Here is a 23254-nt window from a genome sequence, read left to right as displayed (position 1 = left end):
AGGAATAAGGGCAAACTTGAAATAAACTTGCTCTCACAAAACATGAAACACAACTTTGCCTCTGCTCAGTCTCAGATTGGATTAAGGTGATCTCTCTGTATGCCATCTGTCAGAAGCAAACAAAATTTTCTTTGGTGGAAAATAGAACCTCAAATGATTCTAGACCTTTTTATATGCAAATGTTCAACATTCAACAATAAATGACCAGGCACCTAACACATTAAGACCTTATGACCGAAAATCAAGAAGGAGAGAAAACCCCCTACAAACTGACAGTACAAACAAACCTACTGGAGGCTTAAATAATGGAACTGTCAGATACAGGTTTTAAAATGACTAATTAATAGGTTTAAGAAAATAGATGACAGCATGAAGAATTTAGTAAGAGAACTTTAAGCTATAGAAAAAGAGTTGAATGGACATAACTAGAAAATGTAACAACTGAAATTAGAATTTAGTAGATGGCTTTTAAAGGAGGTTAACGTGGCTGAAGAGAAGATTAGTGAATTGGAAGATAGAACAATAAGATATTATCAAGGCTACTTCATCCGAGGAGTTCGAGGCCGTAGTGAGCTATGATTGCTCTACTGCATTCCACCCCGGGTGACGGAATATGTACACATACTTTTTTTTTTTTGTTTAATCCTTAAATCTGTAGGCTGGGTATGGTGGCTCACACCTGTAACCCCAGCACTTTGGCAGGCCAAGGCAAGTGGATCGCCTGAGGTCAGGAGTTTGAAACCAGCCTGGCCAACATGGTGAAACCCCATCTCTACAAAAAATACAAAAAAATTAGCTGGGCATGGTGGCGGGTGCCTGTAATCCCAGCTACTTGGGAGGCTGAGGCAGGAGAATCACTTGAACTCGGGAGGTAGAGGTTGCAGCAAGCTGAGACTGCGCCATTGCACTCCAACCTGGGCAACAAGAACAAAACTGTGTCTCAAAACAATAACAACAACAAAAACCAAAACTAAAACAACAACAACAAAAAATGTTATTTGGTTCTTTTTCAAATCTACCTGTTTTTCTCCTCATATCCTATTTAATAATACTCCTTTTTTGCATCTCTTTAAATATGTATGTTTATTTAAAAGCCTCTTTCCAATGATCATGTCTATGATTCTTCCATCTATTATTGCATGTGTAATTTCTCATTGGGTTTCCTTGTATGTATTATAATTTTTCACTATGACTCATCTTCAACAGGAGTTATTTTCTGCAAAAGTACCAAATGTATCCTAGTTGTAAAAGTGATTAACTAAATCTCTGAGACAGCAAGGTTTTTTTTTTAAATGGATTTTATTCAGTGGTGTGTTGATAAATATTTAACAGCTGGCTACCTGGGGAGAAAGCCCTGGTTTGTAGTGTTTATCCATTTTCATGGTGGAAATATTTCATAGGGCTGATTTCAGGCTACTAACGTGATGTCACTAAACCTGTGGCATTGCAAAATGATGTACTATATCACTGTTATGTAGTATTTCCCCCATAGTGATACAGTAGACACAAATGACTTCAAAAACATAGGTAATATTTATTAATTAGGAAATGATGTTTTGAGTATTACTTTTGTTTGTACTATACTTAATTATAAGTTTATGTAATTTAATCTTTATAATGGCTGTGTTTCTACTGTCATAAGCAAGCTGGCTGTAGCATTCCACTGGAATTGCAGGAACAAATTCTTCCACTTCAAGATGTTCAAGATTGTAGATTGAGGTGACAGACTGAGGTGTAGATTGAGGTTCAAGATGGCAAATTGAGCTGACACGGGAGGCCTTTCTTCTACTTCTCACATATAGACATGCTAAATTAAGTTTTTTTATTTGTTTTATTTTTTACTGTCCCAGTTTTCCCATAGAAAGATTAATTTTTTTTTTAAATAATGTAGCTGGGCTAAAAAAACAAGGAAGTTTTAATTTCCAAGTCCCACAAATGAAAAAGGAATCAGAGTAGTGCATGAACATTGAAAGTATATATTGTGTAATGGTAACCAGACCTGATTTGTACCTTATGAAGATTTTATGCCTCTAAGGGGTTAGGAGTTGAGGCCACGGGCTTCACATTTTTCACAGAACTAGAGCTCAGCTCTTGGCATAATGGTGAGAACCAGGAAAGGGCACCTCAACTACCCATCAGACTGAGGATGCAGCTTGGAAGCATGTGGGCTCTGAATGGAAGCAGTCAACTCCAAGAAATTGGGAGTCCTTCCCCTATGCTTTGCTCAAATGAGGTCCCTGCATTCTTACTCCAGTTGGAACCATGAAAGACCTTAACTGAGAAACAAGTGAATCGGTGAACCCTGTTAGGTCTTTGCAGAGATGAGAAAATCACCACAGGAAGACACTTTTACAACTAGGATACATTTGGTACTTCTGCAGAAGATAACTCCTGTTGAAGATGAGTTATAGTGAAAAATTATAATACATACAAGGAAATCTAATGAGAAATTACACATGCAATAATAGATGGAAGAATCATAGACATGATCATTGGAAAGAGGCTTTAAAATAAACATACATATTTAAAGAGATGCAAAAAGGGAATATTATTAAGACAATAGGATATGAGGAGAAAAACAGGTAAATTTGAAAAAGAACCAAATAATATTTTCTAGAAACAAAAATTACTATCCATGAAATAAAAACTCAACAGATATTTCACGTTTGAAATAGAAACTCAAATGTGACCCAGTTGACATTTTCACAAAATATGTCAAATACAGCTGAAGAGAGAATTAGTGAATTGGAGATAGGCCTGAGAAAATCCCCAGGATATAGTACTTTGATTAGATTGTGTTATGTCTGATTAACTTCGGTAGCAGGTTTAAACTTTACTCAAAAATTTAAAAACATAATTATAGCCTGATATTTGATGACTTAGGGAAATGATGCATCTCTTAATATGTTATGAAGGTGATACTTTGGATAATTGGATATTATTGGACTTTATAAACATTAATAGAACAGCACATAGAACAGAGTCTGGCACATTATAGATACTCAATATTTGTTGAATGAGTGGAATGAATGAATGAAATGTAAGAATAAAATCATAGCTACAACGTGTTTCAGAATTGGGCAGAGGCTGCTTGGATTCACATACCTGATACTAAGCTCCTATTTTTCATTTTAATTTATGGATATTTATTTTAGAGGCAAACCCAATAATCTAGCAAAATATCACTATTCATATGTTTTGCCTAAGAAATATTGGCTTCTGAATAACTATAGATGCACATGTATAAATGAAGTAGTTTTTAGATATATTATCTCTCTCTATATATAATTACATATCTATATATCAAATTATATCTCTAGCTAAATTAGTTTTTATTTCCCTCCATGGTTCTGGGTGAATTGAACAAAGGTTGTATTGTGCTAAGTTTACATTCAAAGGCAGCTTGCACATTTTAGACTTGTCAGTATTAAGCATGTGGTGAGGTTTTAAATTGTAGATCTATTTATAAGAGATTTATAGCAGTTACTATAAAGGATATTATTAGAAAGCAGTTAAGAGCTATTAATAAATGAATTTTACTTATTTTGCTTAAAACAAAAAATGAACACAACCCAAATGACAGTTTTAGTTAGTAATTTAAAATTATTCTTAAATTCTAACTTTTTTTATCATTGATTTCATAAGTGTTGTAGTAGGTGAACTTTGTTGGTGATAAACTGGTGATTCGAGTCTCTGCACTTGCTCTTTTCCCTGAGCAGGTGCGGGCATTCTATGTGAACGTGCTGAATGAGGAACAGAGGAAACGTCTGTGTGAGAACATTGCAGGCCACCTGAAAGATGCACAAATTTTCATCCAAAAGAAAGCGGTGAGTCTTTGTAAGCTGAAGGGTGCCCTCTGCTGGCATGGGAAGACAGTGCAGCTGTGTGGGAGAACCCTAAAAAGAAAGTGCCATTTCTATTGTACTTGACCTAGGAGGACTTAAAAAAAAAAAAAAAAAAAAATACTAGTAATCCCCAACCAACTTCTGATTATTTTCTTTCCGTGTTTTATCTGGTCTGGCATATCCATTGGTCCTTTGCTGTTTGTCCAATGTGTACTAATTTAGTTGTGTTCAGAGTGAATTTTATCCTATGCTGTTTAATTCGGCTGCAGCCAAGTTCTGTGCAAGATAGTAAATGTCCAATATCAAAATTTGAGTCCTGCTGCAATTCTACTTAAACTTTGGATGATAATAAATAAATCAGCTGGTGTGATGGCGTGTACCTGTAGTCCTAACTACTTGGGAGCTTGAGGTGGGAGGATCGCTTGAGCCCAGGAGTACAGGGCCAGCCTGGACAACACGGGGAGACCCTGTCTCTAAAATCAGTCAATCAGTCAATCTGTCTGTCTGTCTTTCTTTTTTGCATTTTTATGGTTTGAAACCTGCCTAAAGGCTTAATGTCATGATACCTCGATCCTCCTTCAGATGCAAACTAGAAATTTGCATGATTTCTGGAATAAGAACTGCAGTGCTTCCAAAAGGCAGGCTGGACTTTTGTGCTAAGGTGCTGGGGTATTTCTGATGGTCGCTCATCGAGCTCCATGAAGCCCTCTCACTTCTGGTTTCCTGGCCTGTCCCAGAGCTAAGCTTTTTGCAAATCTAGAAATCCCCCTTTTTCCTTGGCCCCTAGTTGCTTCTTCTCTGTTCCTAGGGGCAGCTGGGCTAGCAGCTGTCTGGGCTGTGTCCAAGGGCCTGGGTTCAAGTATCAGCAGAGAGCCTGACGGGCTCTCTGTGCAGTAGGCAGGGTGGGATTTATCTTCTTTTACTGGAGAGAATGGATAAGACAGCTTGCAAGTAGCAGAACTGAGCTGGAACCCTTGGCATTCTGCTTTCACATATGCTGAAACTGTAAGGCTTTTATGGGTTCCCAGTGCCATGCCTCCTCTTGCTGTCTGCTGGGGAATTCCTGCCTGAAGTATGTGGAGTGGCGCTGCCATGTACCAGTGTTCTTGTATCCTTCACATTAGGCTGTGTCTGGGCCCGTTTCTCAATATAAATCGCTGTAACTTGTTAAGCGCTTACTCTGAGGTCAGCTGTTTCCATGCAGTAAATGCAGCTCACCTCTCGGCATTTTTCTCACAGCATCCTGTGAGGTAGGTTGTGTGGGTTTTTTTTTTTTTTTTTTTTTTAAAGATGAAGTCTTGTTCTGTCACCCAGGCTGGAGTGCAGTGGCATGATCTCGGCTCACTGCAACCTCTGCCTCCTGGGTTCAAGAGATTTTCCTGCCTCAGCCTCCCCAGTAGCTTGGACTACAGGCATGCCCCACCGTGCCCGACTAATTTTTGTGTTTTTAGTAGAGATGGGGTTTTGCCATGTTAGCCAGACTGGTCTTGAACTCCTGACCTCAGGTGATCCGCCCACCTCGGCCTCCCAAAGTGCTGGGATTACAGGTGTGAGCCACTGCGCCTGGCTTAGGTTGTATGCGCATTTTTCCCCAACAATAAGCAATTCTCTAATTCTTTGATAGCAACTGTGTGTCCTATAACTCAATTCAATTCTAACAGTAACTCCTGGAGCTAGAGTCAGAACCCAGAGATTTAGGGGTCAGTTGCCACTTTAGATGACAAATGAGGTACCCTGGCTATACACACTTCTGCAGATTCTGACTGCAAATTAGGGGTTCGCACGCACTTTCCTCAGGTTTGATAATTTGCTGGAAAGACTCATAAAACTCGGGAAAATGATTTACTTATGATTACCGATTTATTATAAAGAATATAGCCAAATGGAAGGGGGCACGGGGGAAGGCCTCAGAGCTTCTCTGCCTCCCTGGGTGGACCGCCCTTCCAGCTCCTGGAGTGTGCACCAATCCAGACGCTCGCTGACCTTGTCAGTTGCAGGTTTTTCTGGAGGTTTTATGACATAGGCATGATTGATGAAATTATTGGCTATGGGTGATTGAACACAATCTCCAGCCCCTCTCGCCTCCCTGGAGGTTTGGGGGTGGGGCTGGAAGTTCTAACCTTCAGATCGCATGCTTGTTCTTCCTGGTGCCAGCCTCCATCAGGAAGCTATCTAGGCCCCCATGGATCATCTTAGTAGTATATAAAAGACAGTAAATTCGAAGGGTTTTAGATCTGTGTTGGGAATGGGGGACAAAGACCAAATAGTATTTTTTAAATTATACTGGTTAGGTGTCATTTTCTTGCGCATTTCGGCAGAGGGACATAAGCTCAGATAAGTTAAGTGACCTGTCCGAGGTTGCTCAGCCAGTATATGTCAGAGCGTTCACTGGACCTGCGTCTTAACTCTGAGGCTGGCATTGTTAAACACCTGTAGTACTGCCTCCTGCTGAAACATCTTTCCTCCCCTGTAGAGTAAACACTGGGAAACCACAGTCACTGGGGAGTGATATAGTAGGGAGTTAGAGTAATGCTTGCATTTATTTTCTTTTGGCCTTAGGTCAAGAACTTCACTGAGGTCCACCCTGAATACGGGTCCCGCATCCAGACTCTTCTGGACAAGTACAATGCTGAGAAGCCTAAGGTAAGCTGGGAGCAGCCTGGCCACGCAGAGGCCGTGTGTGCTAGGTTGGAGTAGGCGTGGCTTAGTTACCACTCAGCATTACAGTCTGCAGGGGCCATTACCTGCCACTGTTAGATTTCTTAAGCAGCTGTGCAGAAATTCATTTGAGAGATGAAAGAAGTCACCAGCAAAACACATACTCTTCATTTTAGCCCTGGGCAATTTAAGACAGTTAAAGTGAATGAATTCTGAATTATTATTTTCATTTGCATACATATTAAAACTAAGTAAATATCACGTTGCTTCATATGACGTGATTAACCTGCCCATCTTGTTCTCTTAAAACAGAATGCGATTCACACCTTTGTGCAGTCTGAGTCTCACTTGGCTGCAAGGGAGAAGGCAAATCTGTGAGGCCGGGGCCCTGCGCCTGTGCAGCGAAGCTTAGCGTTCACCTGTGTAACCCGCTCATCACTGGATGAAGATTCTCCGGTGCTAGATGCGCAAATGCAAGCTAGTGGCTTCAAAATAGAGAATCCCGCTTTCCATAGCAGATCGTGTAACAATTTTAATGCTCTTTCCCCAGGGGAAAATGAAGGTTAGGATTTAACAGTCATTTAAAAAAAATTTTGTTTTGATAGTTGGTTGGATTATTCATTTAAAATGATTAGAAGGAAAGTTTCTAGCTAGAAATATGATTTTATTTGATAAAATTTTTTGAAATTATGTATGTTTACATATCACCTCATGACCTATTATATTAAAATATGGCTATAATTATATAAAAAGGAAAGATAAAGATGATCCACTCAGAAGTTTTTATTTTTCTAAGGTTCTCATAGGAAAAGCACATTTAATACACCAGTGTTGTCAGAAAATAACTTGAGCACCATCATGGTTTAATGTTTATTCCTGATTATAATTGATCAAATTCATTTTTTTCACTTGAAATTACATTAATGTTAATTTGCACTGATTTCACAACAGATCAATTTGTAATTGCTTACATTTTTACAATAAATAATCCATATATAAGAATAGAGATGGTATTTGATTTCTTTCGACTCCATGTATAACTGTAAACTGCCACCAGACTCTTAATTTGAACATCATCATTTTCAGATATTTACCCTTAAAAATGGAAATGCCAGTATCTCGAGGACACCATGTTATTTGTTTAAATCTATAGCCTTTGGACAGCCTTCTGAGCCACTGATAAAATAGCAAATGCCCTAACTTTGAAAATTACTTAAATCTCTTGTCCATTCGCTCACTTACCTATGATTGAGTTTTTAAAATATGGGCTCAGAACCACTAGTTACTTTCCTCTTCCTTCTTTTTAAAACCCATATTTGCCTATCATGGTTGAAAATCACATGGAAGACTTTAAAGATGAGTTCTGAATACTAAGTGAAAATTTGTTTTCCTTGAAAATCTTTATTCCATTCATATTCAAAACCAGTTTGTGCCGGGTGTGGTGGCTCATGCCTGTAATCCCAGCACTTTGGGAAGCCAAGACAGAAGGATCACTTGAACTCAGGAGTTTGAGACCAGCCTGGGCAACATGGCAAAGCCCTGTCTGTACAAAAAATAGAAAAATTAGCCGAGTGTGGTAGCTCATGCCTGTAGTCCCAGCTACTAGGGAGGCTGAGGCGGGAGGATCTCTTGAGCCCAGGAGGTTGAGCCTGCAGTGAGCCATGATTGCACCACTGCACTCCAGCCTGGGCAACAGAGTGAGACCTTGTCTCAAAACAACAACAAGAACAACAACTAAAAACAAAACAAAAAACCAAACCAGTTTGTACTTTCAGGAGTTCCTAAGTTACGGGCTTTAGGAAACCATTAGACCACTAACAGACAGATACAAACTCATTCTTGGTCTTTTAGCTCAAATTTCTTTACTCCTCTGTCAAACCCTCCTGCCTGAATTCCCCCTATATTTGAGTATGCTTTGAGACTGTTATATTTGTAGACATAGAAAAATAAATTTATTGGGTTGGGTGCAGCAGCTCATGCCTGTAAACCCAGCACTTTGGGAGGCCAAGGCAGGTGGATCACCTGAGGTCAGGAGTTTGAGATCAGCCTGGCCGACGTGGTGAAACCCCATTTCTACTAAAAATACAAAAATTAGCTGCGTGTGGTGGCGTGCACCTGTAATCCCAGCTACTCGTGAGGCTGAGGCGGGAGAATCGCTTGGACCCGGGAGGCGGTGGTTGCAGTGAGCCGAGATTGCGCCACTGCGCTTTTTATTTGGAAAGGTGAGAACTTCTGGAGATGGTTGGTGGTGATGGTTGCACAACAGTGTGAATGTATTTAATGCTACTGAACTGTACACCTACAAATGGCTAAATGGTAAGTTTTGTGTATATTTTACCACACAAAAAATATCTAGTGGTCCATTCTTAGTCCTTGTCTTACATGGCCTCTCAGCAGTGTTTGACACAGTTGGTCATTCACACTGCCTTCTTCATTATTTATTTATTTTAGAGATGGCGTATCATTATGTTGCCCAGGCTGGCCTCAGCCTCCCGAGTAACTCGGACTACAGGCACACGTCACCATGCCCATGCTCCTTCTCCTCCTCCCTTTCTCCTCCTCCTCCTCATTCTTCTTCCTCCTCATCCTCCCTCTTCTTCTTGTCCTTCTTGCCCTCATCCTCCTCCTTTTTTTCTTTTCTTTCTTCTTCCTTTTCTCTTCTCTTTTTTAAAATAAGAGCTTTATTGAGATATAATTCACATACCATAAAAACCACCCATTTAAAGTGTACGAGTAAATTTTTTTGTATATTCACAGAATTGTGCAGCTAGCACCACAATCAATTTTAGAGCATTTTCATCACCCCAATTAGCAGCCACTCTACATTTCTTTCTTAACCTTGCCCCCAGCCCTCGGCCATCATGAATCTAAGATTTGCCTGCTCTGCACGTTTCACTTAAATGGAATCATACAGTATGTGGTCTTTTGTGACTGGCTTTCTTTCACTTAGCATAATATTTTCAAGATTCTTACACATTGTAGCATCTATGAGTGCTTCATTTTTTTAATTGCCAAATAATATGCCACTGTATGAATTTACTATGTTTTATTTATCCATTTATCATTTGATGGACATTTGGGCTGTTTCTACTTTTTGGCTATTATGAATAGTGCTGGTATGAACATTTATGTACATATTTTTGTGTGGACATAACATTTTCATTTCTTGCATCCTCATCTTAAAAGGTGTTTTTCGGGCCGGCTGTGGTGGCTTCTACCTGTAATCCCAGCACTTTGGGAGGCTGAGGCAGGTGGATCATGAGGTCAGGAGTTCGAGAGCAGCCTGGCCACTATGGTGAAACCCCATCTGTAATAAAAATACAAAAAAAATTAGCTGGGCATGGTGGCGGGTGCCTGTAATCCCAGCCACTTGGAGGCTGAGGCAGGAAAATTGCTTGAACCCAGGAGGCGGAGGTTGCAGTGAGCTGAGATTGCGCCACTGCACTCCAGCCTGGGTGACACAGCGAGACTCCGTCTCAAAAAAAAGGGTGTTTTTCACCTATACTCTGCCACACCACTATCTAAAAATGTAAATATTAGACTCCTGATATTTAAAAATCTGTTCTTTTGTTGTGTCAAGCACCCTTGACATAAGTAACTCCATCTTAGAAAGATACTCCATCTTATATTTCACAGGTCACTTTGCCAACAGGGACAAGATGTTTGCTTAATAAATAAAGACTGCATCCAACCAGATGAGGACATCAACAAGCACACTTTTCCACTATCAGTCCTCACCAGAGGACTGTGGCTATAAAAAGAAACAGGACTTGTGCAGCTCTAAGTGGCCATCTTAACTAACACCATCTTGCTGTTAATCGTGATAATCACCTGGCATCTGCCACTGAAGGCTCTTGGACTGCCTGGCCCAGTCCAGGAGATTCTTTTTGCCTTAGTCGCTCTCCCTGAACTGATTCATTAACCCTTTTTCCCTATCCTTCTTCTTTCTATGTTACATGTTACTTTGTTGTGGAATGTTTATAACATTTACATTTTAAGTATACTATTATGTATGGTCTGCCGTATTGACTGACTTGTGGAGCGGCTTGAGCCTGTGTGCCTGCAGCTCTGACTACTGAGTGAATGGGAAGCACTGAGGCAAACTGCCTCCTTGGGAACTCCATGACGCTCCTGGCTTTTGTGATTGAGATTACTTTAATGAAAGTCAGACATTGTGGAAAGACACAAATGTGCATGGACCTGGTCATCTCTGACCTCATGTTGCTTGTGAGACTTGTTCTTCTAAAAGGAGGACTCGGTCTGGGCTTTTAGAAACACTGTGAAGGATCGCCTAGTTTGTTTCATATTAAATTGTCAGAATTTTGGTTTAAAAACACATTAATTCGACCAGGCATGGTGGTTCATGCCTGTATGCCCAGCACTTTGGGAGGCTGAGGTGGGGAGATCATTTGAAGTCAGGGGTTTGAGACCAGCATGACAAACATGTTGAAACCCCATCTTTAGTAAAAATGCAAAAAATTAGCTAGACGTGGTGGTGCACACCTGTAGTCCCAGCTACTTGGGAGACTGAGGTAGGAGAATTGCTTGAACTTGGGAGGCGGAGGTTGCAGCGAGCCAAGAGTGTGCCACTGCACGCCAGCCTGGGCAACAGAGTGAGACTCAATCACGAAAAACAAAAACAAAACCAATCACATTAATTTTTTCTTTCCTGGATAAAGGGCATCACTCTGATTTGTGATCTGTGCTAAAGAAGTGTTTTAAGAACTTCTTAGCGCTCACTTTTCTGGGAGAAAGCCACAAGCAAGCTACTTGGGCCACTTCTTTGCCTGTTAGTTGATGGCATTACCAAAGCGCAAAGGGCCAGATTCTACTTTAAACTCTCTGGTAAGTCAAGCTGAAGGCCTTAACTTTTTTTTTTTTTTTTTTTTTTTTTTTTTTTTTAAATCAGCTCTTTTAAAGATGTGAAGGGTTAGTTAGTGGAAGTCAACTAAAAAAGTTCTGTACAATTTTTTTTTTTTTTTTTTGAGGTGGATTCTCACTTTCCTGCCCAGGTTGGAGTGCAGTGGCACGATCTTGGCTCACTGCAACCTCCGCCTCTGTAATCGCTTGAATCGAGTTCAAGTGATTCTTGTTTCTCAGGCCCCGAGTAGCTGGGATTACAGATACACCCCACCATGTCCAGCTAATTTTTGTATTTTTAGTAGTGACAGAGTTTCCCCATGTTGGCCAGGCTGACCTCGAATTCCTGACCTCAAGTGATCTGCCCGCCTTGGCCTTTCAAAGTACTGGGATTACAGGTGTGAGCCACTGCACCTGGCCAGCTCTGTATAATTTTGAACCTCTGAAAAAGGTAAACAATCACATATTAATATATGGAAAGTTTGCTATGGAAAGCTCTATTGCAGATCCTTTTAACAAAGGAAGTACTTATTCCCTCATTTGACTATTTGATAAGCGAATTTTGCATTATCTATTGCTTTAATTTTTTTTTTTGTTTTGCTTTGGTATTGTGTGCTCAAAGTGTAGCAGTGTGTTTATTAATTTATTTGAGACAGCATCTCACTCTGTCACTCAGACTTGAGTGCAGTGGCGCAATCACAGCTTACTGCAGCCTCAACCTCCTGGGCTCAAGCTATCCTCCCGCCTCAGCCTCCCTAGTAGCTGGGACTATACGTGCACACCCCATGCCCAGCCAATTTTTGTAATTTTAGTAGATATGGGGTTTCGTCATGTTGGCCAGGCTGGTCTCGAACTCTTAAGCTCAAGTGATCTGCCTGTCTTTGCCTCCCAAAGTTCTGGGATTACAGGTGTGTGCCACAGTGCTAGGCTAAGTGTAGCATTTTAGACAGTCCCTTGTATTTTCTGTCCTTCAATGAATTGTATTATGGAGCTATATGTTTAAGTAAAACTCTTACTTTAAAGAGTGTGGTGAAGTGGACAGTGATCCCCCAAAAGATATATCCATGTTCTAATCCCTGGAACCTGTGAGTGTGACTCATTTGGAAAAAGGATTTTTGCAATGTCATAAGTTACAGATCAAGAGGAGGCTGGGTGTGGTGGCTCATGCTTGTAATCCCAGCACTTTGGGAGGCCTGGGCAGGTGAATCACTTGAGGTCAGGAGTTCGAGATCTGCCTGGCCAACATGGTGAAACCCCATCTCTACTAAAAAATACAAAAAATTAGCTGGGCATGGTGGTGTGTGCCTGGAGCTCCAGGTAGTTGGGAGGCTGAGGCAGGAGAATCGCTTGAACCCGGGAGGCAGAGGATGCAGTGAGCCAAGATTGCACCACTGCACTCCAGCCTGGGTGACAAGAACGAAACTTTGTCTCAAAAAAAAAATCAAGAGGAAGTTATCCTGATTACTTAGGTGAGGCCTAAATCAAATAATAAGTGTCCTTCTAAGAGACCAAAGGGTAGAAGAAGGAGCAGGTTATGTGAAGACCGAGGCAGAGATTGGAGTTTTGCAGCCACAAGTCACAAAATGGCGTGGAGTCACCAGAAGCAGGAAGAAGAAGGGGAAGGATTCTTTTTTCTTCTTTTTTTCTTTTCTTTTTCTTTTTGGAAGGATTCTTTCTTAGAGCCTATGGCTTCCTTGATTTCAGACTTGTAGCCTCCAGAACGGAGAGAGAAGACATTTCTGTTGTTTTAAGCCACCGATTTTGGTCATTTTTCACAGGCAGCTCTAGAAAGCTAATCCAAAGAGGATGCTAGTTTAATGGTTTCCTAAAATGAAAATTTCTTGAGGAGCAAGGATGAATGTTTTTGTTCTCTGAACTGCTTGGTGTCCGGGGGTGGGAGGGAAAGCGTCCACATCTCCTAGCCAGTGTGTTTCTCTGCAGTCCTGCCCACTTCTGCCTGTTTGCCCCACCCCAGTCCCCGCCATGCCTCTGAGCTGCTTGGCTCTGCTTTATTGTCACTGCCAAGCTCTTGCCTGAAAACTCCCCATTCCCCCCCCCCGTTAGCTGATTTCTCTTCTCCTGGACAGTCTTTCCTTTCATCCTGACTGGTCCATTAACATGGTACTTACCTCTTCAGATGGCCAGGACATGGGTCCCACATTCAAAATGTAAAGGCATTCTGCATGCTTTAACAACAACCATCAGTAGTGCAAGAACAAAGCTGAATGACAGTTGACAACCTGTATGTCCAGAAGGCAGTAGAAAGTGACCAAATCCTCTGTGCAAAGGTGCAACTTCAATTTAGCTCCAGGAAATTAACACCGCAAGAGACTGAGAAACTAGTGTTGCCAGATATGATTTTAAAAGAGAAGCTAGAAATCTGGATTTTTAGGTGAATCTTTCGATTTCTAAATAAGGCAATGAAGTCACAGTAAGAAATAAAAGAAAAGCTCAAAAAAACAGACAATGCTGTGTGCACCAAACAAAAACGCATCTGTAGGCTATGCGCGCCAATGAACTCCATTTTGTGATGGGAACCTCTGTCTTACGATATTAAAGGTGGAGGGTAAGATTACCCCATATATTTCTTGCATCTTTTTGGGCTTTTAAAAAATCTCCAGCCTGCTGGGTGTGGTGTGGATGTAGCAAAGATTCATAGTAATCCAGGTACTTGGGAGGTTGAGATGGGAGGATCACCTGAGCCCAGGAGTTCAAGGCCGGCTTGGGCAACAAGCAAAAACCCATCTCCAAAAATAAAAGATAAATCTCCAACCACAACTGCTAGGAAATGGAAGAGTCACCAAAGGTTTTACAGGTTGTCAGTGTTTTGCTGAGCCTACCATGCTGAATTGAACGATACATAGACAGTTGAACACGTTAAATACTTTATTCACATTGTTTACAAACTATATCCACCTGGAAAACACATGAATCCAAAAACAGATTATTTTACAGTAATTCACATTTTTTAAAACAGGTTACTTTGAAGTTCAACTTTAAGTACGGAGGTCTTCAGCCTGTACAGCGGTTCAGTGCCTCACCAATTGATTCCTGCTCTGGTGAAATAGAAGTCCTAGGGGCAGTCCACCTAGCTGTAAGCCACTAATAACTTACATTCCAGTGATTGATGAGAAAATGTCAGTGCAGACTTTAACCCATGAACATTTATTGGTGTAAATTCACTGTCACTATTTTTGTCAAGGGAGTATGTGTTTCAGCATTTGAATACACATCAGGTAGGAAGACAAAACAAAGACTCGCAATTTAATTGACCGTTACAGAGTTGTTAGGACATTTCCGGTTTTATAAATGTTTAACATCTGGACCAGAGATAGAATCAATGAATTATGATTTTATTGTGTTGACAGCTTGAATCATAGAAACAGCAGTGATTTGGTAATTGATGCCAGTGTCTGTTGACTAACTCTGCATATCAGATGTCAGCCATCAGTTAGAAGGGGTAATAAACTCAGCAACAATTAATAATGTGGTTAATGTTAAGTGTTTAAGTCCAGAAAGATGTCTGTGGAAGTTTTGCTGAGTGGTCAAAAAGATGCTCTGGTTAAGAAACTTACTATGAACTTATGCTAAATCCAATTATGTCCCAGTTCGATGGCTCAGCTCTTTCACTAATTAAGATACTTTTCTGCCCAGGTGCCGTGGCTCACACGTGTAATCACAGTACTTTGGGAGGCCGAGGTGGGAGGATCGCTTGAGCCTAGGAGTTCAAGACCAGCCCTGGGCAACATAGCGAGAACCCGTCTCAAAAAAAAAAAAAAAAAAAAAGGATACTTTTCTATGGATTTTTGACTTTAATAATTTAAAATCTGAAGTATGTATGTCTTATATCTCACCGTCTCCTACCATAACCTGCAAACTAATCATGCTTCCCCCCACCTTTGGTGAGCTGCCACAGTTATTTGAACACTTTTGAACCTTTGGGATGGGAGTATTGGATGTGTCTCTAATGGCAGAATTGAATAGTTTTTCTCTGATCAGCACCAATGGCGTGGGCTGTTGTCATTCCGCAACTCTAGGAAAACAACGTTTGATCAAGGCACCACAAAAGATCATCCCCTCATCCCCTTATGGAGAAGAAAGGATTTCTTAAGAGTCGCTGCTGTCACCCCCCCATAGACAACAACTGTGAATCCAAATGTAAGCTGAGATGTGGAGAAATTTTATCAGCATGTTTGCAGGTTAAAAAGAAGAGAGAGAGAAGAAAATGAAGCCTTTCCAATGTCTATTGCAATCTGATTGTTTTAAAAGACAGAAATCCATAAAATGAGCTTGATGCCTGGAGCAGATCATAGCTTATCTTCTTGCCACCCGTGTGCATTTTTTCCAAATTTGTACACTAACCTTCGGTCGACCCGCTCCAGAATTCCTGTTTTGTAGTAGTATCTGAAAAAGTAAGCAGAAGAGAAATTCTGGGAGAGCTTGCACCCCAGGAAAACAACAGAACACAAATACTGCCTCCTCATTCCTCTCAGGTGACAAGGCTGGTCTTTGGTTACCCTGGTATTTTCACGCCCTGTTATCAACTTACACTTAAACCTTTCACAGACATCTTGAAGACTGAAACTCACCATTCTCAGTTCAAAACGTGTGTTTTTTTGTGTGTGTGTGGGTGTGCGAGATGGCCTGGATTCAGAGTGATCCCTGGGGAATACTGCCAAGAATGCTAAGGACGGCGTGTCAAGTTACAAACCATAATCCTACCTGTAACTAACAACCAAAGTTTTGTCTCATGACCTTTCCATTATCAAGTAAAAAACCTGTGAAACAGTGTAATTTTCTACAGCCAGCGATTTTATATAACTCTTCTTGAAGGCTCATGGTATTTTATGCTATTAACTTACCTCAGGGCTCTGCTCAACTTTTCGTATGTCATTCTGTCATTTTTCTTCCTTTGTCCCCACATCTTTGCCAGGGCTTCTGATTTAACCACCCGAAAAATTCCTTGTTCCCTATCTTCCCATTCCAGAATGCCACAGTTTTCTTCAGGAGATAGAAGCAGGTCTCGTACAAATTCCCATAGATGAGAACTTTGGAGGCCTTTGAAAAGGGGAAAACATTAGCTATTTACAATTTTTTTAAAATTTATTATTATTATTTTTTTGAGACAGAGTCTCACTCTGTCACCCAAGCTGGAAAGCAATGGCGTGATCTCGGCTCACTGCAACCTCTACCTCCTGGGTTCAAGTGATTCTCCTGCTTCAGCCTCCCAAGTAGCTGGAATTACAGGCACCTACCATCACGTCTGGCTAATTTTTTGTATTTTTAGTAGAGATGGGGTTTCGCCATGTTGACCAGGCTGGCCTCGAACTCCTGACCTCAGGGGATGTACCCGCCTCAGCCTCCCAAAGTGCTGGGATTACAGGCGTGAGCCACCGTGCCCAGCTTGTTTTTTTAATTTTAAGAGAAGAGATGTACAATTTCTCACTAGCTCATGAGAATTGCTGCTTTGTGGGAATATTTCCCATTGTTATGACTGATTGCTTTACCTGGAAACTTACTGAGCTGTGACATGTCTGTGTCTCCCATCGAAGCAACTGTGAAACACACATTCAGAGACACCCAATTTACATTGACTGGCAACACTATGACTCAGATGTTCTATGGAACTACAGTTTAATTTTTGTGGAATGAATGAAATGACCATCAGATGATCTTTTCATTCGTTTTTCTGACAGGCAGCATGGTTGTACTGATTCCATAGCCACAACTGTCTGGGTGGACAGATCCTGAAATTTCTTTTTTCATGAGAGGCTGGTTTTTCTCTTATTCTATGATTGGTGGTTAAGACCAGCTCTGGAGTCCCACTGCCTGGGTCTGGGTCCTGAATTCACCTTTTCGTACCTTTATAACCATAAACTCTTAGAGTTACTTTATCTATAAAATGGGATAATAAGAGTACCTGTCTCCTAGGATAGGTTAGAGGATTTAATGATTTAATACATACCCAGTGGTTAAAATCACATCCAGCATATAGCAATTGTTTTCTTCACACACGTTTGTGAAAGTACAAGCTTGACACTGCTCTGGGCAGATCCCTTAGTGCTGGGGAAGCTAATAGGATTGCCAATTCCCAGTGTTTTCTTTGTTATCCTCCTCTGAGAAGAAGCCACAGTGGACCCAGGATTGGACCTGGCTCCAGATGGTGGAGCCAGAACTTGAACCCAGAGAGTTTGCATTCCAAAGCTAATGTTTACAACTATGATCATGTCTTTCATAGTAGGTGTTCAATAGACATTTAATGGATAATTATTAGCTATGATTTGTTTGCCATTTGCTATTGTCAGATGCTCAATCTCACCCACTCTTATGAGAAGAAATCAATCTGACTTCGATAATACATATAAAAGCAATCATTGATTTCTTTACTACCTTCCTTGGGGAGTAACTGGTCCAACTCAAATGTTTAGTTTCAAAGCTTATTAAAGTAGATGACTTTGTCTTAGGAATGGTTTTAAGAAATTAGAAATGAAAACCGGCATCCTTCACTTACTTGTTCTACTATGACTGTGACCGTCTTGACTTTTGATGCCACTTGTTTTCAAGCAGTTGGAATCAGCATCTGAAATAGAATAATTTATAGCAGTGGAAAGGGATACAGAGGCCATATTCAGACCTCAAGTCATACCCAAATGAGCAAACACTAATTGAATGCCTTTGTAGTAGAAGACACTACATTAGGCACTTTGGGGGGATTAGTAGGTGGCAGATGTCAAGATGCTTTAAGATGTGGCTTTGAGGAGCACTTGTATTCAATCTCACCCACCCTGATGAGAATAAATAAATCTGATTTTGATCGAGGCCCATGCAGGGCCTTCCTAGGAGACCATGGTAAGGACTTGGGAATTTATATCAAAGTGTAGAGCAAAGATCCTCAATTTAAGAAGATCTCTCTTGCTCCCGTGTGGAGAACAGACTGGAAGAGACACAAGTAGAAGCAAAGAGACTAGAGCTCATGAAGGGTAGAAAGCAAAACGTTAACTCCGTGCTGACTTAAATGATAACTCAGGTTGTCAGTCACAACCTGAGACACCTGGACAAGCATTGTCCCAGAGTAGTATATGAGTTTTTAAAATGGTGGCACCAGATCTGCCCCTCCAGCTCACACTCAGTCTCCACCGCTTCTCTTAGTCCCCTGCTTGCTTTGCCCCAGCCACCCTGGCTTCAGGCTCTCCGGAAATGTGCAGGCACATTCCATATCAGTGGCTTCGCAGTCGCTCTTCCACTTGTCCAGCACGCTCTTCCCTTGGATGCTTGTGCACGCCCTCATCTCAATCCTGGTTCAAAATCACCTTCCAGTGAGGCCTCCTCTGACCATCAAGTTGGGTCTGCACATTCTCCCCACTGCTCCGCATTTTACATGGAATATTCAAGCATATTCTATGGTGTATTTATTCATGAAGCTCACGGTCTGTGTACACGAGGGGGCAGGGATTTGTGTTTCCAGACGTAACCGTGCAGTATCTAGCACACTGCTGGGCATATAGTAGGTGCTCAGTATCACTGAGCAGCCACTGTGCTATTCTATAGTAACTGTATTGCACCATACTATACTGAGTATACTGTTCTATACCACATCATACTGTATTATACTAACTATACTGTTCTATATCACACTATACTGTACTATACTAACTATACTGTTCTATACCACACTATACTGTACTATACTAACTATACTGTACTATATACCACATCATACTGTACTATACTAACTATACTGTTCTATACCACACTATACTGTACTGTACTAACTATACTGTACTATATACCACATCATACTGTACTATACTAACTATACTGTTCTATGCCACACCATACTGTACTATCTAACTATACTGTTCTATGCCACACCATACTGTACTATACTAACTATACTGTTCTATGCCACACCATACTGTGCTAACTATACTGTACCATACTATAGCAACTATACTGTACTGTACCACACTATATTAACTATGCTATACTGTACTATGCTATACTACACTAACTACATTATACTGTACTATACCAGACCAGCTATACTGACTATACTGTAGTATACCATGCCAACTTACTATATCATACTGCACTGTACTGTACTGCACTATACGAACTATACTATTACTGTACTGTACTAACTACACTATCCTATACTGTACTATACCAACTGTACTGTACTGTACCAACTATACTATATTGCATGACACTATATTATATTTACTACACCACAGTATACTGTACTATACTGTACTATACTATACTAACTGTACTGTACTAACTATACTATATTATATTATACTGTAGTATAATATACTAACTATACTGTACTATGCTATACTATACTGTTCTGTATTATATTAACTATACTGTACTGTACCAAGTGTACTATATTGTATTATACTGCAGCATACTATACTAATCATACCATACTGTACTGTACTAACTATACTATGCTGTACTATACTAACTATACTGCACCATATATTACATTCTACTGTACATACTGTACTACACTGTACTGTACTAACTACATTATACTGTACTATGCTAACTATACTGTGCCATATATTACATTCTACTATACATACTGTACTATACAAACTAGACTGTACTAACTATGCTATACTCTACTGTACTAACTATACTGCACTATACTATACTAACTATACTGTACTGTGCTATACTATACTGTACTGTATTATACTAACTATACTGTACTGTACCAACTATAATATATTGTATTATACTGCAGCATACTATACCAATCATACCATACTGTACTGTACTAACTATACTATACTGTACATACTATACTATACTATGCTGTACCATATATTACATTCTACTCTACATACTGTACTATACAAACTAGACTGTACTATGCTATACTGTACTATACTAACTATACTGCACTGTACTGTAGTATACTAACTATACTGTACTGTGCTACACTATACCGACTATACTGTACTGTGTTACACTATACTATACTATACTATACTATACTATACTATACTATACTATACTATACTATGCTATGCTATGCTATGCTATGCTATACTATACTACATTATACTGTACAACTATCCCTGCTGCATCATCTAGTATGTACATTGCCACTGCTGAATGAAGGAAGGGCAGGAATGACATCCTGTGCCCCACACTGCTGCTTAGGGTGACTTCTCTCAGTGCCACTGGGTCATGCCTGCTCGGCAGCTGAACTTCCTGCAGTGGCTCCCCATTTCTTCCAGGATGAAGGCTGCACAGTAAGTAGGCCTTTCACAGACTGACCCCCACCTAGATCTCCGGCCTTATCTCTTTCTGCTTCCCAACTTTTTCCCTTCCCTTGGGTCAAATGGTTCCATTGGGGGCGTGGCTTCCTCCTGCTTCAGGAGCTTTGCACAGACTCCCCACTCTCCACTTCTACACAGCGGACTTCTCACAAGACCTCTTCAGGAAGGCTTCTCTGAACTGACCCTCTGGGTTAGGCCCCTTAGGAGCCTTATAGAGAGCACCTGTGTGTTCCTTGGTGTCACAATACTGGGCCCACCTTACTGGAAAGATTCATCTCTTTTTCTCCTCCACTATTAGCTGATACTTATGGAGCACTTATTAAATCCAAGTACTTGTTAAAGGCTTCACATAGAGTATCTCATTTCATCCTTATAACAACCCTGTGTGATACTACCATGATTTTCATTTTATTGAGGAGGAATTGGAAGCCCAGAGAGCTTAAGAATTTTATCCAGATGGTGGAACCAGAGAGTTCTCATTCCAAAGCTAATGTTCATAACTACTACTTTATCATGTCTTTCACAGCAGGTGTTCAATAGACATTTAATGAACCATTATTAGCTAAGATTTGTTAAGCATTTGCTATTGTCAGATGCTCACCTAACCTTCCCCACCCTTTTGAGATGTGTCTATTACTATCCCCAGATCGATCTGTTGTTTTGATTTAATCTTTTAGGAAAAGAGAAAACAAATGGAGTCATAAACAAAGGTGAATTATGAAGTGTGAATAGACAACGAGCTTTCGTTGAAATGCCAAAATGGCAAGAGGTGGGAGGAAAAACATTGCCCTTTTGATTTTGATGATTTCCCCCGTGTTTTGGAGGAAGGGGATCTGGCTTGGTAGGAGGAACACAGTACAGGTCAGCATGAGAGGAGTTTATGAGGCTGGTGGGAGTTTCTTCTGTGGGTCTTGCCGAGATAGCCCTGTTCTCTCTGTTCCTAGTTCTGCAGTGACGGCTTTGAAGGTACTCGTTGGTTGACTAGTCAAGGCCTCGCTTGGCTGGTGGTGGCAGGGGCAGGGGCAGGGGGCTGAAGTCATTACTGCCATGTTAATATTGAGGCAGGTTCCCAAATCAATCTCCACCAGCACTGGGTGGTGGATCTGTAGCACCACCATGGACCCATTATATTTCTCTGTAAATGCCAGTTGTGTTTCAGGGTGCACCTCTCCCTGGCTCACAACTTTCGTCACCTTGACTATGTCCCTGCAGCTGGTGGGGATTGAGGGGAGACATGGCCCAGGCTCTCTGCAGTCTGTGGGATTTGGAGAGGCTTGGTTGGCCTTGAGCCTGGACACTTTTAAAATGTGGCCAAAGGATATATCCTCAATTGTTGATTGCAAGCACTCCAGAAGCTGGGGTGGGGGCCTGAGTTGCAGGGTTTCCAAAACAAGTTTATCATATCCCCATGACATTTGCAGTCCAGCCATGGAGCCCACACCCCATGCCAGGCTGGTGCAGAGAAGCTCTGAGGCTCAGGAGCAGGGAGGTGCCTGGCAGCGAACCCAGGACTGTAGGCTTGGTTCCTGGGCCCAGCATACCCTCTACTGGCATTTCTGCAGTGGAGGTGGGTGGGGAGTGGGGCAGGTGGAGAGAAGAGACCAAGCAGAGAGGGAAGGGGTTGTTTTGCTTTGGCCAGCTCTGACAGTTTTGTAGCTTGTGTGTCCGGGCACCTTCAGTGGGCACTAAGTTAAAAATAGTCCTGTTGTTTGAACTATTGTCAAGCTGGGCCCAGACCTTGAGGAGTTCCTGGGCCTTGGACCTCAACTGAGTGGGCAGCAGAGTGAACAGAAGGGTCTGGGAACATGTGTGCATATGTGCGTGTGTGTGTGTGTGTGCGTGCATGTGTGAGTGTGCATAGCACAATATAAAAAGCACAGACTTTGAGGAAATGTGTTGAAATCTCAGCCCTGCACTTACTTGCAAGTTATTACACCTCCAGTTTCCTCAGATGCGAATGGAGAAACTTCTCCCCACCTCTTTCCCATCGCTGGGTCTGGGCTACCATCATCCTCACTCCTCTGGGCAGGAGCCTCCTGGCTAGACTGCTTTCCGACCCAGACAATAGCAGCCTAAGAGATCTTAAAACGTAATGTGATCTGACCACTTTCATGCTTATGACCTTTCAGTGGCTTCCCAGCTTGCTCAGAATGAAATCCTAACTCTGTTGCCCACAAAGTGGTGTGTGATCTGGCCCTACCCTGCTCTCAGCCTCAGCTCCCATCCCTCCTTCTGCTAATGCTGCTGAGACTACTGATGCCCTGAGTGTTATGCAAGTTATTATGCCTCCACCATCACAGAATTGAACGGCTCAATAGGATCTGAGCAGTTCAAGATGGCAGCCATCTGTGGCTACTGAGCACTTGAAATTTGGCTATGCAGCTGAGGAGCTGAATTTTAATATAACTTACGTAATTAAACTGGCCCCATGTGGCTAGTGGCTACTGTACTGGCCAAGCTAATGCTAGACTCACTGGCCTTCTTTGGTTCTTTCTCTAAGACACCAAGATTGTTCCTGCCTCTGGGCCTCCGCATTGGCCATTCACTGCTTGGAACCTCTTCTTCTCTCTCTTTTCCTGGCTAACTTCTGCTCAT

General features: G+C 41.3%; 2 protein-coding genes across 4 annotated transcripts in view; one reads left to right on the top strand and one right to left on the bottom strand.

Moving 5' to 3' along the window:
- CAT (catalase) overlaps positions 1-7505 on the top strand; it is a 35814-nt gene extending 28309 nt beyond the window's left edge. Inside the window, exons 11-13 of the mRNA XM_005578226.4 lie at positions 3720-3827; positions 6405-6488; positions 6816-7505. Of these exons, the coding sequence (XP_005578283.3) occupies positions 3720-3827; positions 6405-6488; positions 6816-6881 (258 nt within the window). The 3' untranslated portion in view covers positions 6882-7505. The remainder of the gene's footprint in view (positions 1-3719; positions 3828-6404; positions 6489-6815) is intronic.
- Positions 7506-14231: 6726 nt separating this feature from the next.
- Positions 14232-23254, bottom strand: part of ELF5 (E74 like ETS transcription factor 5) — a 35305-nt gene continuing 26282 nt past the window's right edge. For all 3 annotated transcript variants that reach the window (XM_005578223.5, XM_005578222.5, XM_065528327.2), the window contains 3 exons: positions 17875-17943; positions 16226-16421; positions 14232-15767 (listed from right to left, as the gene is read on the bottom strand). In XM_005578223.5, the coding sequence (XP_005578280.1) occupies positions 15671-15767; positions 16226-16421; positions 17875-17943 (362 nt within the window). In that variant the 3' untranslated portion in view covers positions 14232-15670. The remainder of the gene's footprint in view (positions 15768-16225; positions 16422-17874; positions 17944-23254) is intronic.

This window comes from Macaca fascicularis, chromosome 14 (genome assembly GCF_037993035.2).
Source record: "Macaca fascicularis isolate 582-1 chromosome 14, T2T-MFA8v1.1".
In the NCBI taxonomy this organism is placed as follows: Eukaryota; Metazoa; Chordata; class Mammalia; order Primates; family Cercopithecidae; genus Macaca; species Macaca fascicularis.
Note: the sequence above shows the minus strand (reverse complement) of the source record. Positions and strands in the feature narration are given on the sequence as shown.